General features: G+C 48.1%; 1 protein-coding gene across 1 annotated transcript; it reads right to left on the bottom strand.

Moving 5' to 3' along the window:
* Nucleotides 1–4,776: 4,776 nt before the first annotated feature.
* SRXN1 (sulfiredoxin 1) lies at nucleotides 4,777–11,127 on the bottom strand. Its single transcript, XM_081011676.1, has 2 exons — nucleotides 10,559–11,127; nucleotides 4,777–5,388 (listed from the first exon to the last, which is right to left on the bottom strand). The coding sequence occupies exons 1-2, from the start codon at nucleotides 10,802–10,804 to the stop codon at nucleotides 5,185–5,187; spliced, it is 450 nt and encodes a 149-aa protein (XP_080867802.1). The 5' UTR covers nucleotides 10,805–11,127; the 3' UTR covers nucleotides 4,777–5,184.
* Between the last annotated feature and the right edge of the window lie 5,258 nt (nucleotides 11,128–16,385).

Here is a 16,385-nt window from a genome sequence, read left to right as displayed (position 1 = left end):
CATTCATTCATTCATTCATTTATTCATTCACAATAACACAAGGAAAGGCCTGCGGAATCTAGGGCAGCGGTCGGCAAACTAAGGGCCGCGGGCCAGATCAGGCCCAATTGCCTTCAGGATCCAGCCCATAGCTGTCAACCGTCCCTTATTTGGCGGGAAACTCCCTTATCCCAGTGCTGTGTCCCGCTGCTGTCCCTTATTGATGATGTCCCTTAAATTTCCTGGGTTTCAAAGGAAGCAGCTCCTCTCCCTCCCTCCCTCCCTGCCGGCCAGGGAGGAGGGAGGCTCCAACTGTGTTGCTTGGCTGCCCGGCCCGCCCCCCTCCGGCCTCCTCTCACCAGCCTTGGCCCCCGGGAGCCCCTCCCCGCCGGGACTGGCGGGAGCCTCGGGCCCTTCCACCGCCATCCTCCTCGTGGCTGCCGAACTGAGCGTCTCTGCCTGGGGCCTCCCCTCTGCCCGCCGCTCCCGCTAGGCCGTACTGCGGCTGCGCCGCCAAAGGACCCGGATGAGTTGGGCAGCCGGGCGCGGCCTATGAATTGCTGATGAGCCTTGAGAGGAGAGAGAGGGCAACCACAGAGAAAGCAGTTCAGAGAGAGGAGGAGGAGGCGGAGGCGTGGGGAGGTGTTCCAAGGGCTAACCAAGGGGGAAAGCGGAGGAAGGACCGCAAGCGCTTCTCCCATAGATTTGTAGTGGTAGACTAGCATAGATGGTCTGATCTGCGGGTTTACTTCGGACGCTATTCCCCCCCCCTTCCTCCCGCCCCACCTGATGGAACTGAGAGCTGCAGATGGAGCACAAGAGAAAAGATACAGAACTGCAGCAGCATCTTCATAACTTGGACTTCGTTTTGCGCGAAAAGTGGTTGCTGCTTGTAGTTATTTAACTGCAGTGTTTCATCAGCTGGTGTCTTGAGCAGCAACCTCTGGAAACGAAGGGCTAAAAACCGGCGCTGCTCTCCCAAATTATCTGGTCCCTTTTAACTTCGTATTTCAGATGGTTGACTAAAATCCCTTATTTTGGGGGCTGATCCCTTATTTTTGAGGCTGCTGGTCCTTTATTTTCAAATCAGTAAGTTGACAGCTATGATCCAGCCTGCAGACTGTCCATGGATCGGCGTGGAGATTCTGTTCGTTCAGGCTGCGCCACTCCCCCCCCCACGCCATTCCATTCCCCCCTCTCTCACACACACCGTGGCAGCGCCTCCTCCCTCCCTCCTCCTGGCTTCTCCCCGCCCTGCCTAGAGGAGGAAGGGGGCTGGGCTGAGCTGCCTGAGCACCTTGCACTATTCTATGATTGGGTCGGAAAAACAATCTCTCAAAGGACCTGTTGATGGCATTTACCATTGTACTGTGGAGAGTGTATTAACTTATGGTCTGTGTGTGTGGTTTGGAAGCTGCACCGTCAGGGGAAAAATAATGCTGTCCAGGGTTGTAAAGACTGCGGAGAGAATAACTGGGTGCACTCTTCCCACCTTGGATCAAATCTATGCTTCCAGGTGCCATAAGAAAGCTGCAGAGATAGCGCAGGATAGTGCGCACCCCGGAAATGATCTCTTTCAGCTTCTGCCTTCTGGAAGAAGGTAAAGGGACCCCTGACCATTAGGTCCAGTTGTGGCTGACTCTGGGGTTGCGGCGCTCATCTCGCTTTACTGGCTGAGGGAGCCGGCGTACAGCTTCCGGGTCATGTGGCCAGCATGACTAAGCCGCTTCTGGTGAACCAGAGCAGCACACAGAAACGTCATTTACCTTCCCGCCAGAGCAGTACCTATTTATCTACTTGCACTTTGACGTGCTTTCGAACTGCTAGGTTGGCAGGAGCTGGGACCGAGCAACGGGAGCTCACCCCGTCGCGGGGATTCGAACCGCCGACCTTCTGATCGGCAAGTCCTAGGCTCTGTGGTTTAACCCACAGCACTAAGGTACAGGGTTATAAAGACTAGGACTAGCCGCCTGAGAAACAGTTTCTATCCAAATGCGATTTTGGTTTTAAATGCAGTGTAAGGTAGTCTCTATGGGAGTATATTGTATTCAATTATGGGGTATCAGAGTTTTTAGGGGGTTAACCAGGCTGGGTTGGTTTTTGAATGTCTGGTGTAGATTTTTTCAATTTTGTTGTTCTGTATGGGACAATGACAATAAAAACTATCGGATCGTACCATTTGAAGCAGCCCCTCTCCGGAGCCAGCCCTTTTGCGCCACTCATCTTCCCTCTGCCACCGCTGCTCTGGTGCTCCTGTGGACTTCCCTCTGCCTACCCACAAGAAGCAGCAGCGGCGGTGGCAGCCCTTGGGAAGGTAAGCGCAGCGGCTGGGGCTGGGGAGGAGGACTACTTGCTTCCCTTGCCTCTTCTTCCAGCCCGCCCCCAGTGCCGCTTCTCCAGCCTGCCACAAGGTCTGAGGGACAGTGGACCAGCCCACAGCTAAAAAAATTTGCCGACCCCTGTTCTAGGGCTCTGGAAAGGCCTGCGTTTGGTTTCCAGCAATGGCAACCAGTGTTTTGGGTGAAAGCTCCCTTCTTTCCAAGAGTTCTCCCCTGGGTAGTAAAATGTTGGTGCCTGCACACAGTGGCGTAGCGTGGGTTGCCAGCTCCTGGGGCTGCGTGGCAGGAGGGAAACAGATGAAGTATGCATGCGCATTCAACAGTGCCCGCATCACCCAGGAGATCGCAGCCAGAGGGATAAGAAAAAAAGTCATTCTGTTGTTCGGGGAGGTCATTTCCTGGTTTCCATTAAGAAGCCGCTTTTAATGGAGCCCAGCGACGGAAGCAGCTGTATTGGGGCAGCACCAGGTGTTGAAGTTTTAAGGTTCGAAACAAGGCAGTTTCGTACGGAGGACATTCCCTCTCTGGCTTCCTGTTGCATCAGAACAGAGGTGATGATGTTTCCAATCTTAATGCCAGAGAGCAAGTTGATTTCCCCCTTTTCAATGCAAACTGTCCAAATGTGTTGCTGAGATCAAGAGCAATCCCATAATTTCAGGACAGTGGCGCCATCTGCTGGCGCTCTTGTTAAGGCAGGCACTTCCACATCAAAGGCTCTCATATACAGCAAAGGCCATTCCATATGGACTGCTCGTATTAATTCATACATTGATCAGGAAATGGGGAAACATTTTACCGCTGAAGATAAAAGCATGTACATAAACACCAAAAAGCAATGCAATTCCAAGAGTCAGGCTGTCCATGCACATTTAAAGCACATTTCTCTCCCACCCAAAATAATGTGGGGAATTGTAGTTTAAGGGTGCTGGGCAGTGCAGGGTAAGCTACAATTCCCAGGATTCTTTGGGGATGTGTACTTTAAATGTATTATTTCAGAGAATTTATACACTGCTTGATTGTAAAAAAAAAAAAGACCCTCAAAGCAGTTTGCAAAAAAGATGATAAAATTATCAATACCAAGAATTTTGAACTTTCAAATTGTTAAAATGAACAAAAGAGAGATGAAAATGTACATCAGCTTTTTAAACATCTATGAGGCCTTGTCTAAAAAATCTTGTTGTTTTTTGCAGGTGCCAAAAAGAGCACAGTGAAGGCACCTGCCTGATGTCAATAAACAGGGAGTTCCAAAGGACGGATGCTGCCACACATAATACTCTGGGCAGCTTCCAACTGAATATTAAAATACAATAACCTATTAAACATTAAAAGCTTCCCTAAACAGGGCTGCTTTCAGATGTCTTCTAAAAGTCTGGTAGTTGTTTTTCTCTTTGACATCTGGTGGAAGGGCGCTCTACAGGGCAGGCGCCACCACCGAGAAGGCCCTCTGCCTGGTTCCCTGTAACTTGGCTTCTCGCAGCGAGGGAACCGCCAGAAGGCCCTCGGCGCTGGACCTCAGTGTACGGGCGGAACGATGGGGGTGGAGATGCTCCTTCAGGTATACAGGACCGAGGCCGTTTAGGGCTTTTAAGGTTAGCACCAACACTTTGAATTGTGCTCAGAAACGGTCGAATTCTCACAAATGCGGAACGCACAGCTTTGATTTGTGCAGGCATTATTTTGCTTCCTGCCATTTCTAAATCGGGGCTAGCAAGATTGCAGAACAGGCCAATCCCGGGAGCAGGAATTGATTTAGTCAGTAAGCCAAGACAGGGCAGGAAATGAAGCCAGCTGTGGAAGCAACACCTGGAAGTTGCCGGAAGTTGCCAGGGCCCACACACTCTGGGAGGGTCCACCGGTGCCTGAACTCTGCCCCTCTGCCTGCCTAGTCTGTGTGGTTTTCAGCAGGTTGCCAGCAGGTAAGCCTATAGCTAGGGAAGCAGTGTTGTGTAGTGGTTAGCGTGTCCTGGCAAACTAGGGTTCAAAGCTTGGGCCAGTCACTGCCTCTCAGCCTAACCTACCTCACAAGGTTGTTGTAAAGTAGGCACCCCCAAACTTGGCCCTCCAGATATTTTGGGACTACAACTCCCATCATCCCTAGCTAACAGGACCAGTGGTCAGGGATGATGGGAAGTGTAGTCCCAAAACAGCTGGAGGGCCAAGATTGGGGATGCCTGTTGTAAAAGCACAAAATGGAGAGGGGTAGTGAAACCATGCGGATAAGCTTTGGCTCCTTGGAGGAAGGGTGAAATATAAATGTAATAAAAATAAATGATAAAAGCCTCCGTGGTTATACCACCCCCTTCTTTCCCTGCTAAACTCCGAATGGGAGCAAAAGGCCTGACAGGATGGGCAAAATCTTTTCACATTAAGTTACGCATCTCGATCCCGTCTCTCAGTCATGAGACCCTCAAGGCGGCAACTTTTTAAACAGAATTAAGCAATTAAAAAAAACAACAACTTCTGATACATTTTCCTTTATTCATTTATAGGCTTCTCTTCAATCTTTCCAAAGCCTATTGTGAAAAGTCCATAAAAAGTGTTTTACGATATAAAAAACGTTTTTTTAAAAAATATATACAAAAGCCAGATGACTAAAGCCAGGAGGAGAAATTACCTGAGGTAAAAAACAGTCTCTGTTTCTGTTGCGATTCAACAGTCTCCTTATCGGAAGCCTGCCATCCTGAGAGCAAAGCTCATCTCCTTGAGGAACACAAGAAGAGAGTGGCAGGATGAGGCCAACGGCCCGTCTAGTCCAGCATCCTGTTCTCGCAGGGGCCAACCCGAGGCCTGTGGGAAAGCCGCAAGCAGGATTCGAACACAAGATCAACTCTCCCCTCCTGAGGACCGCTTGGTCCCCAGAGCATCCCTACCGCAAATCAGGCAGGGAGGAACCGAGGTAAGTGCGCAAGTCGCTGATGGTGGAGCGGATGATTTTAGCTGGGATGGTCTCTTTGCCCAGGCGCTTGTAGGCCGCGTAACGGTGGCACCCTCCAAAGGAGTAGAAGTAGTCGCCCCCTTCTCGGCCTTTGATCCAGAGGACATCTATCGGGGGCACATGGTCAGCTTCTTCCTAGGAGGGTAAGAGATGGAGTAAAGGGTGATTCATAAAGAAGGTAAATAATTTTAAAAAGGTGTACTCATAGGTATATCAGTGTATTCAAATCTGAAATGTCAAATTGTGTTATTATGGTTTTTGTTGTACAGTGGTACCTCGGGTTAAGTACTTAATTCGTTCCGGAGGTCCATTCTTAACCTGAAACTGTTCTTAACCTGAAGCACCACTTTAGCTAATGGGGCCTCCCGCTGTTGCCACGCCGCCGGAGAACGATTTCTGTTCTCATCCTGAAGCAAAGTTCTTAACCTGAAGCACTATTTCTGGGTTAGGGGAGTCTGTAACCTGAAGCGTCTGTAACCCGAGGTACCACTGTATGTGTCTTTTGTGGTTGTTGTTTGTATTGAAAAAATGATTAATTTTTTTTTTTTTTAAAGTAAAGGGTGATTCATAAATAAGGTAAATTATTTTAAAAAGGAAGCTGTCTTCAGGGGCGGAGCAAGGTGGGTGCAGACTGCGCTGGGTGTCATCACTGAGGGGGGTGACATTCAGCGTGCTGCCCGCCCATGACTCCCGCCTACCCTGAGCCGTCAGAATAAACATGAAACCTTTCTCCTAGGAATAACGTCACCAGAAATCAAAAAAGAAAACAGACCACTTTTTATGTGTGCAACAGTAGCAGCCAGGATCTTAATCGCAAAGAACTGGAAAAGTGACAAAACACCTACGATAAATGAGTGGCAGCTCCAAATGATAGAATATCTACAGACGGCCATGATGACAGGGAGAATTGCCTTCAGATGTCTTCTAAAAGTTAGATAGTTGTTTATTTCCTTGGCATCTGGTGGGAGGGAGTTCCACAGGGCGGGTGCCACCACTGAGAAGGCCCTCTGCCTGGTTCCCTGTAACTTGGCTTCTTGCAGTGAGGGAACTGCCAGAAGGCCCTTGGCACTGGACCTCAGTGTCCGGGTTGAATGATGGGGGTGGAGATGCTCCTTCAGGTATACTGGACCGAGGCCATTTAGGGCTTTAAAGGTAGTGCCAACACTTTGAATTGTGCTCGGAAATGTACTGGGAGCCAGTGTAGGTCTTTCAGGACCGGTCTTCTATGGTCTCAGCGGCCGCTCCCAGTCACCAGTCTAGCTGCCGCATTCTGGATTAGTTGCAGTTTCTGGGTCACCTTCAAAGGTAGCCCCACGTAGTGTGCATGGCAGTAGAGTCTGAGATTAAATCTCATGCTCTCCCAATTGAGCTATCAGCTCCCAGGAATGTCCGTTCCACGTGCCTGATTTCTGCATTGCAGGGGAGGTTTGGACTAGATGACCCTTGGTTTCCTTCCAACTCTACAATTCTATGACCACACGTGCAGGGCCAGATTTAGGTTTGATGAGGCCCATAGCTACTGAAGGTAATGGGGCCCTTTATATGTCCAGTTGTCCTTTGTCAACAGCTGTTTTTTTGTGTTGAATATATATGGTAACTTATGGACCTAATAGGTCTCTAAAGCCATTTGCACATAACAATATATGTATTTTATCAAAGTAATTGTTGAACTTATCTTATATTTTGGAAATGTACACTCAGTTTTTTTCCCTTTAAATTTTTTGGGGGCCCCCAAGAGAGTGGGGCCCTAAGCCAGACATAGGCAAACTCGGCCCTCCAGATGTTTGGGGACTACAAGTCCCATCATCCCTGACCACTGGTCCTGTTAGCTAGGAATCATGGGAGTTGTAGTCCCAAAACATCTGGAGGGCTGAGTTTGCCTGTGCCTGCCCTAAGCTATAGCTTGTTTAGCTTAGGGACAGTCCCGGATTTGCAAATTTGTCCCCGGGAAACGTGGCAGCGGCAGCCTCAGCAGCAGGGAGCCAGCCTGTTACCGCAGTTGGCTCTGGCTGGCTTCAGGAGCTGCTTGCTGCTCGCTGCCGTGGCGCCCACTGTTTTTCCTGCGCCACGGCAGTGAGCAGCTCCTGAAGCAAGCCTGAGCCAACTGTACTACCAGTCTGGCCCCTCCTGGGCAACGGCTGCCCGCCCATGACTCCCGAGCCTCCCCTGATCTGCCAAAACAAAGGGGGAAGGGGAAGGAGATCGGGGAAGGCTCCTGAGTCTCGGGAAGGCGGCACACCATTGCCCAGTTTTTTAAAGAATTGTGCATTTATGTTTCACAGGGTGCAAAAAAGGGCTTTGCACCTTTATACAATATGCATGTGTGCTTGGGCCCAGGGTTTTTTGCCTCACCATCCCCACTACTGACCATAGCTGTCAACTTCCCCCTTTTTTTTTTAAGGGAAATTCCCTTATTCCGAATAGGATTCCTCGCAAGAAAAGGGAAAAGTTGACAGCTATGCTACTGACTCCCTGCTGCTACTCAGCTTCAAAAAAAAAGAAAAGAAAAAAAAGAAGAAAAAAGTGTCCTGATTCATTGAAAAAAAATATCCAGTAACCATACTTTAGCTTATATAGTGGTACCTCAGATTAAGAACTTAATCCGTTCTGGGGGTCCGTTCTTAACCTGAAGTACCACTTTAGCTAATGGGGCCTTCCACTGCTGCTGTGCCACTGGAGCACGATTTCTGTTCTCATCCTGAAGCAAAGTTCTTAACCTGAAGCACTATTTTTGGGTTAGCGGAGTCTGTAACCTGAAGTGTATGTAACCTGAAGCGTATGTAACCCAAGGTACCACTGTATTGCATTCCACACGGTTCAAATTGTAAGACGGTAAAAAACAATGTAAGCAATAAAGAAAGCAGTGAAAAAGGCAATTAAAAGGCAAATGAAAGTAATACCCTGTATGATGGATAGGCCGTATCCCATCTTCAAGAACAAACCCACTGACATGCCATGGATTTCCTGAATGAAACTCATTAGATCACTGGTGGTGTACCAACCACAATGTGTGTTACGGCTGGGCAATATATCGTCCAAAACCGGTTCCAAGTCCATATTATAGTACTGAATTCATAACTTTTGACCTGGCAATACAGCGGTACCTCAGGTCAAGCACTTAATTCGTTCTGGAGGTCCGTTCTTAACCTGAAACAGTTCTTAACCTTAGGTACCACTTTAGCTGCCGCCGTGCCACCGAAGCACGATTTCTGTTCTCACCCTGAAGCAAAGTTCTTAACCCGAGGTACTATTTCTGGGTGAGCAGAGTCTGTAACTTGAAGCGTCTGTAACCTGAAGCGTCTGTAACCCCAGGCAGTGGCGTAGCGTGGGGGGTGCAGGGGGGGCCGGCCGCACCGGGCGCAACATCTGGGGGGGCGCGCGCTCGCACTCGCAGCTCTCTGCCCCTACCTGGCTCACTCACTCTCTCTCACTGCAGTGCTGGCTGTGCGAATCCGATCCGAGCCGCTGGGTCGCCGCCCACTGTGGAGGGGGTGGGTGCCAGGCGTGCGGTGCGGAGAGAGAGCGAGGGACTATCTGGGGGAGGGACAGTGCAGCGGCCGCCCAGCGCAGCGCTGAGCGCGGGAGAGAACCACACCAGACCAGACCAGGCAGCAGCAAGAAGAAGCTGGCAGCGGCAGCAGGTTAGGGGTTAGGGGGCGCAAATTACTTGCCTTGCCCTGGGTTAGGGGGCGCAAATTACTTGCCTTGCCCCGGGTGCTGACAACCCACGCTACGCCGCTGACCCCAGGTACCACTGTAGTAAATCCGGCATTGCGACACGTGCGAAGATCAGAATGTTAGAAAAATGTTGGAATGAAGTTATATGGCTTTAGTAGAAACGTTATAAGGAATTAAGTATAAATAGATTAATAGAGTATTAAAGGAAAAAATAAGGTTAGAATGTGTTAAGATAATTATAGGATAGAAAACAGAGGAAGATGGAAAAGAATTGCTGAAACAATTAACAGAAGTGGAATACAAAAAGGGAGGTGTGAGGAGGTCGTGGAAATAAGTGAATGAAAGATAAGATATTGAAATTGTTTGATTTATTTTATACTTTTTTTGTTTTGTTTTGTTAGCTTAATGTGTTTAATGTGTTAGTGTTATGTAGTGTTTTTGTATTGTATTGTATTGTTTTTGTAGTGTTTAAATTGTTGGAAAAGTAACAGAATTGTTAGAATCCAAAACTAAGATTTTGTCAAAGATGTATAACTTGCTGCTGAAATGGAATACTCAGGATGAAACGGTGAAATCTGCTATGATTAAATGGGCACAAGACGTTGGACATAACATAATGATGGCTGACAGGGAACAGTTGTGGACCACAGGTATGAAGTTTACGGCATGTAATGCCTTAAGAGAGAATATTATGAAAATGATATACAGGTGGTACATAACCCCAGTCAAGCTTGCAAAAATCTACCATTTGCCTGATAATAAATGTTGGAAATGCAAAGAAACTGAAGGTACATTCTTTCACCTTTGGTGGACGTGCCCAAGGATTAAGGTTTTCTGGGAGATGATTTATAATGAATTAAAAAAGGTATTTAAATGTACCTTCTCGAAGAAACCAGAGGCCTTTCTCCTGGGCATAGTCGGCCAATCGGTGTTAAAGAAGGACAGAACTTTCTTTATGTATGCTACAACAGCAGCAAGAATACTTATTGCAAAGCATTGGAAGACACAAGATCTACCCACACTGCAGGAATGGCAGATGAAAATGATGGACCACATGGAATTGGCGGAAATGACTGGCAGAATCCGAGACCAGGGTGAAGAGTCGGTGGAAGAAGATTGGAAGAAATTTAAAGACTACTTACAGAAATATTGTAAAATTAATGAATGTTAGAATGATGTCGGATTGAAGTTAAGTGGTTTCTAGCTGTAATGGTATAAAAGAATATGGAAAAATTGGTTTTCAATACGTAAAAACTTAATGCTATAATATATTAAGATTAAAGATCAGGATTAAAAAGGAGGGAAAGGAATTGCTGGACTAACAAATTGAACTGGAATACAAAAAAGGGAGGTATGAGGAGGTCCGGGAAACAAGTAAATGTAAGAGAAGTGATGAAAAGATGGAATTGTTTTTAATTTTTTTTTTTTGTACTTTGTGTTTTTCTTTTTTCTATTGTTATTTTTCTTATCAATGTAATCTTTTTCTTTTGAAATTTTAATAAATATCATCTTAAAAAAAAAAAGAAAAGTAATAAATATTATTTTAAAAAAATTAAAAAAAGAAGATCAGGTTGACCCCTGATTCTCTCTCTCTCTCTCTGTGTGTGCTTTTTGCCTGAAGCCGTACCTCGATGGTCCTCATGAGGCTCTCCACCTTGCCTTCCTCCAACACAGGAGGGATGGGTCTGATGATCACCTTCATGGGCACCTCGTGGACCGCGGCGATGTTGTCCGAATGGATGCTGCGCCCTGCGCCGCCTTCGCTTGCCATGCTGGCGACGTTTTCGGCCCCGATGCGCCTCCGCCTTCCCAGATCCGCCCCCAGCAGCGCCCTCCAAGCCCGCGATCTGACTCCCCACATCCCGGGGCTCATATAACGCCGTCCATTTGGTTTGCACCGGATCGCACCACCGCTGGGCCGCGGGGGTGGACGAGAGAGAGAGGAAGGGAAAGAGGCAGGCGGAGGAGCCACAGACACCCCCACCGCCCACTTGCCTGGGCTGCACGACGCCTTGTGAACCCGATCCCCGATGCCGCGCTTGCAAGAGAGCAAGGGATCCCCGCAGGATCCCGACGCCCGTTCCCCCCTGCAGTCCCCAATGGAAGCGTCCCCTCCGAATGAATCACACGCGCACGTGGGCAAGCGCTTTTCCTGGGCTGGGTCAGAAGTTTTTGGGCTGAGTCACGATGAGGCAGCAGAAAAGTCGGCGGAGGAGGAAGCGGGGCGCTGCTGCGATCTGGACCGGGGATCAGCCCCGGAACCGGTTTCCTCTCGTCCTGAGGAACCTGGGGGCGGGGGGGGAGGAAGGGCCGGGGGGAATTCCTTCGTAGGGGGGAAGCCCCAGCTTTCGGCTGCCGAAACTTTCAGCTACTGATCCTTTTGGGAAGAAGGAGGAATTGATTGTTAGAGACCAAGAAGAATCGTAGCTCCATGGCATCGGGGCTGGATTGCCCAATGGGCAGAGTAAACACGTAGTTAGGTCTCACAAAGCAGAGTCACCAAAAATAAATGCGGTAATCAGGGCCGGATTTAGATGGGATGAAGCCCTAAACCATGGGTAGGCAATAATAATAATAATAATAATAATAATAATAATAATTTATTTATATCCCGCGCTCCCCAGCCAAAGCCGGGCTCAGAGCGGCTAACAACAGTAAAATGATACAACATTCTAAAATCATTTAATTATAAAATCAATTCAAATCAGATTAATGGCAACCATTCTGTGAGGATTACAGTGGTGCCTCGCAAGACGAAAATAATCCGTTCCGCGAGTCTCTTCGTCTAGCGGTTTTTTCGTCTTGCGAAGCAACCCTATTAGCGGATTAGCGCTATTAGCGGTTTAGCGGCTATTAAAAGGCTTAGCGGCTAAAAGGCTATTAGCGGCTTAGAAAAAGGGGGGGGGGAGGGAAAAAAATCGCAAGACTCGCAAGACGTTTTCGTCTTGCGAAGCAACCCACAGGGAAATTCGTCTTGCGAAGCGCATCGAAAAACGGAAAACCCTTTCGTCTAGCGGGTTTTTCGTCTTGCGAGGCATTCGTCTTGTGGGGCACCACTGTACCAAAGGAGGGGGTCAGACTGTGCCTTGGCCAAAGGCCAGGCGGAACAGCTCCGTCTTGCAGGCCCTGCGGAAAGATGTCAAGTCCCGCAGGGCCCTGGTCTCTTGTGGCAGAGCGTTCCACCAGATCGGGGCCACAGCCCATGGATGGTCTGGGAATCAGCGTGTTTTTACATGAGTAGAATGTGTCCTTTTATTTAAAATGCATCTCTGGGTTATTTGTGGGGCATAGGAATTCATTCATCCCACCCCCCAAAATAATATAGTCCATCCCCCCACAAGGTCTGAGGGACGGTGGACGGCCCCCTGCTGAAAAAGTTTGCTGACCCCTGCCCTAAGCTACGGAAGGTAATGGGGCCCTTTAGATGTCCAGTTGTCCTTTGTCAACAACAAATTGCCACTGTTTTCTGTGTTGAATATGTTCTCTATGGTAATTTATGGACCTAATAGGTATCTAAAGCCATTTGCACATAACAAATAGGAACCTACACAACACAAAACACTGTTGCTGTGTGTTAAACACTGTTGCTGTGTGTAGGTTTTGTTTTATTTGTTTTTTATCTTATATTTTGGAAATGTACATCCAGGTTTTTTTCCCTTTAAATTTTTTTGGGGCCCCCAAGAGAGTGGGGCCCTAAGCTATAGCTTGTTTAGCTTATATGTAAATCTGGCACTGATGGGGTTTTTTTTGGGGGGGGGGAGAATTAAATATTTATACCGAATTAGCCATGGGCATAGCCAGGATTTTTGTTAGGGGGGGCAGAACCGATGTGATTGGTCAGTTAAGTATTTCTATTGATTTAGGGGGGCAGTTGCCCCTCTGCCCCCATCCCCCCGCTACACCCATGCAATTAACCATCCTGGGAAAAATCAGGGGTTTGTTAGACTTCCTTACACGCCTCCTAATATTTTTCTTTTCTCTTTTTACTGCTTATCCCCACCCCTAAGCTTAAGGGGGGGCCACATCCTACTGACATAGATCGAAATAATGCGAGGAGATCAGATCTGGTCCTGTGTTGCAAAGCACATGTTTGCACATGCATTTCAGCATAGCTGTAAGCTTTGTGCCATTTAAAAAAATTTTTATTTTACAGTTTAGTATTTTTTAATTCGAATTACATGTGTGGTGTGGGCACCACAGTCTTTTCAGCCCTCTGAAGGTCTGGGTCTTGACCTGGAGCAGAGGGGAGGGGTTGGAGCAGAGTGTTTCAATTTTCCCTGCCTTGGTTCCTTGGTGCTTAAATTCTCTCTCTCTCTCTCTCTCTCTCTCCCCCCCCCTTTTCCAAAGTGCACCTTGTGATATTTATTGTGTCTCCCCCTTTTGCCTGCGGCATAAATCTGCGCTGTTTGAAGTTTCTTAATCTTTCCCTTAGGCTTCAGTCTTTAGAGACGTCCTTAATTTTAAAAGCATTAGGTGGGTAAATGTCATGTTTTATGTACTGTACTTCCTGATTTCACAATGATGGTTGGCCCCTTTCATGACATCAGGCTATTGCATTATGCTTCCTTCTTGTCACTAAGAATGAGGTCCAAAGACATTGGTTGTTTGTTCATGTATTTCCCTTATTAGTCAAGAGGTCTAGTTCATGGGTAGGCAAACTAAGGCCTGGGGGCCGGATCCGGCCCAATCGCCTTCTCGATCCAGCCCGCGGACGGTCCGGGAATCGGCGTGTTTTTACATAAGTAGAATGTGTACTTTTATTTAAAATGCATCTCTGGGTTATTTGTGGGGCCTGCCTGGTGTTTTCACATGAGCAGAATGTGTCCTTTTATTTAAAATGCATCTCTGGGTTATTTGTGAGGCATAGGAATTCATTCATTCCCCCCCCCCAAAAAAATACAGTCCGCCCCCCCCAAGGTCTGAGCATAGCTGTCAACTTTTCCCTTTTCTTGCAAGGAATCCTATTCGGAATAAGGGAATTTCCCTTAAAAAAAGGGAAACGTTGACAGCCATGGGTCTGAGGGACAGTGGACCGACCCCCTGCTGAAAAAGTTTGCTGACCCCTGGAAATGCTTAACCTTCAAAATACCTTTTTGCTGAAGGATTGTTATGGAAGAACTATACAATTTTTTTGGGGGGGTGTGTGAGATAGATCATGTTGAAAGAACCTCTGCCTATAGGTGTATCCGTTGCTAAAAGAACCTCCATCTTCATAAGAAAGTCTAGCTCACTGCAAGCTGGTTGCTGGGGACAAACTGTAGAAGCCTTTGGGGGATCCAAAATCTCCATAATGAGGACTTTGCAGCTGGGAAGGTGGATTTGCGGGAGTGGGGTGAAAGGGGAATTTGGATCTGCTTGGGAAGAAGTCAAGCTATCCTAGTATTCTTCCCGATGATGTACCGTATTTTTCGCTCTATAAGACGCACCAGACCACAAGACGCACCTAGTTTTTGGAGGAGGAAAACAAGAAAAAAAATATTCTGAATCTCAAAAGCCAGAACAGCAAGAGGGATCGCTGCACAGTGAAAGCAGCAATCCCTCTTGCTGTTCTGGCTTCTGAGATAGCTGCACAGCCTGCATTCGCTCCATAAGACGCACACACATTTCCCCTTACTTTTTAGGAGGGAAAAAGTGAGTCTTATAGAGCAAAAAATGCAGTATACTGCACCATCAGTTGGGCAATGTACTTTGCAGGGTTTTGTGAGCAAATCCAGGACAACCCACATCTCTTGGTGGTGGGTGCAGTTTTTGTTCTCTAAGGGAACAAATGCCATTTGGGTTTTCTGAAGCATGCATCTACAGTGGTGCCTCGCAAGACTAAATTAATCCGTTCCGCGAGTGTCTTCGTCTAGCGGTTTTTTCGTCTTGCGAAGCAACCCTATTAGCGGATTAGCGGATTAGCGCTATTAGCAGTTTAGCGGCTATTAAAGGCTTAGCGGCTTAGCGGCTTAGCTGCTAAAAGGCTATTAGCGGCTTAGCGGCTTAGAAAAAGGGGGGGGAAGCGAAAAAAATCTCAAGACTCGCAAGACATTTTCGTCTTGCGAAGCAAGCCCATAGGGAAATTCGTCCTGCGAAGCGCATCGAAAAACGGAAAACCCTTTCGTCTAGCGGGTTTTCCGTCTTGCGAGGCATTCGTCTTGTGGGGCACCACTGTACTCTTTTAAAAACAGGTGGTCTTTTCAGCAAAGGAGGTGTGACAAAGGTGGGATTACTGATGCAATCTTCCCTGATCTGGGGCCAGCTTTCGGGAAGCAAAAGTCTCCCCCTCTTGGGCTGGCCTTTGTGGGTCCTTGGGCCTTTGCAGTGATCCTTCCTCGCATTTGAACCTCCTTGTCTCCTTAGGTGTGCCTGGCCCTGTGTCTCTTGCAGGGGTCGGCCACCTAAGGCCCGTGGACCCCCGCCGCCTGCTCCATCGGCTCCCATGCGCCACGCTAAACTGGCGCGTAGCAGAGCGGGGACCACACTCCGTGATGCTGGGCGGCTTCCCATTGGCTGCGGAAAGCTCCTGCGGCCAATGGGAAACTGAGCACGCCTCCTCCGTGCTGGAAGGAGCGCCAGAAATAGCGTTTGTGCATGCACGCGCACACACACACTCTGGCTTGCCGCAGCGTCTGCGGGACCATGAACCGGCCCAAGACACAACAACTTTGTTGACCCCAGGTCTATAGCTTTTGGTGATTGGTAAAGACCCACCTTTTCAACATCTGTTTGGAGGAGAGAGAGACCTGCTTAGACAAAGGGATTACCGTATTTTTCGGTCCATAAGACGCACCTTTTTCTTCCTAAAAAGTAAGGGGAAATGCCTGTGTGTCTTATGGAGCAAATGTGTGGTCCCTGGAGCCGAATTGTCCAGGGGTGAAAAGCAGATCATGCTCTCTTTTTTTTTTTTTTGGAAGAGGGAAGTGGGTGTTGAAACAAAGCCGCTAATCAGCAGGCAATCAGGGAGGGAGATAAGGGACGCTAGTAATAAAGGAGGCTGCCTGGGAGGGGGGAGGTAAAGACAGGGAACTTGCAAGGAGAGGAGACAGGAAGACTAAAGCAATGAGGAGAGAAATTAGAAGAAAAGGAGGAGCAAAAAACTGCTCCAGCTAAGGAAAAGACAGTAAGGCAAACAAGAGGGAAGGGAGTGTTGAAAGGAAGCAGCTGATCAGTAAGTGATTGGGAGGGAGATAAGGGATGCTAAAGATAAAGGAGGCTGCCTGGGAGGGGGGAGGTAAAAGCCCATGGATCCTCAGGATTTTTGCATTGGGTCACCCCAAATTCACAATCTGTTCACATAGCATGTCCATGGCTACAGCCTGCACCAAAAAAATCACACATCCACTGTTTCGTGGGGCCGCAATGGCACAAAAACGTGGTTACAAAGCACGGATCCACATGGATTCTCAGGATTTTTGCATTGGGTCACCCCAAACTCACCGTCAAGTCACATGTCTGTGGCCACAGCATGAACC

The sequence above is a fragment of the Podarcis pityusensis genome (assembly GCF_964106645.2).
Source record: "Podarcis pityusensis genome assembly, chromosome: 6".
Classification (NCBI taxonomy): Eukaryota; Metazoa; Chordata; class Lepidosauria; order Squamata; family Lacertidae; genus Podarcis; species Podarcis pityusensis.
This window is presented reverse-complemented; position numbering and strand designations above follow the sequence as displayed.

What these genes read in the sequence shown, in the direction of transcription:
- SRXN1 (XM_081011676.1), bottom strand. Translation starts at nt 10,804, where the DNA reads ATGAGCCCCGGGATGTGGGGAGTCAGATCGCGGGCTTGGAGGGCGCTG. An exon ending in GCCTCATGAGGACCATCGAG is followed by an intron (nt 5,389 to 10,558) that starts GTACGGCTTCAG and finishes TTACCCTCCTAG; the next exon opens with GAAGAAGCTGACCATGTGCC.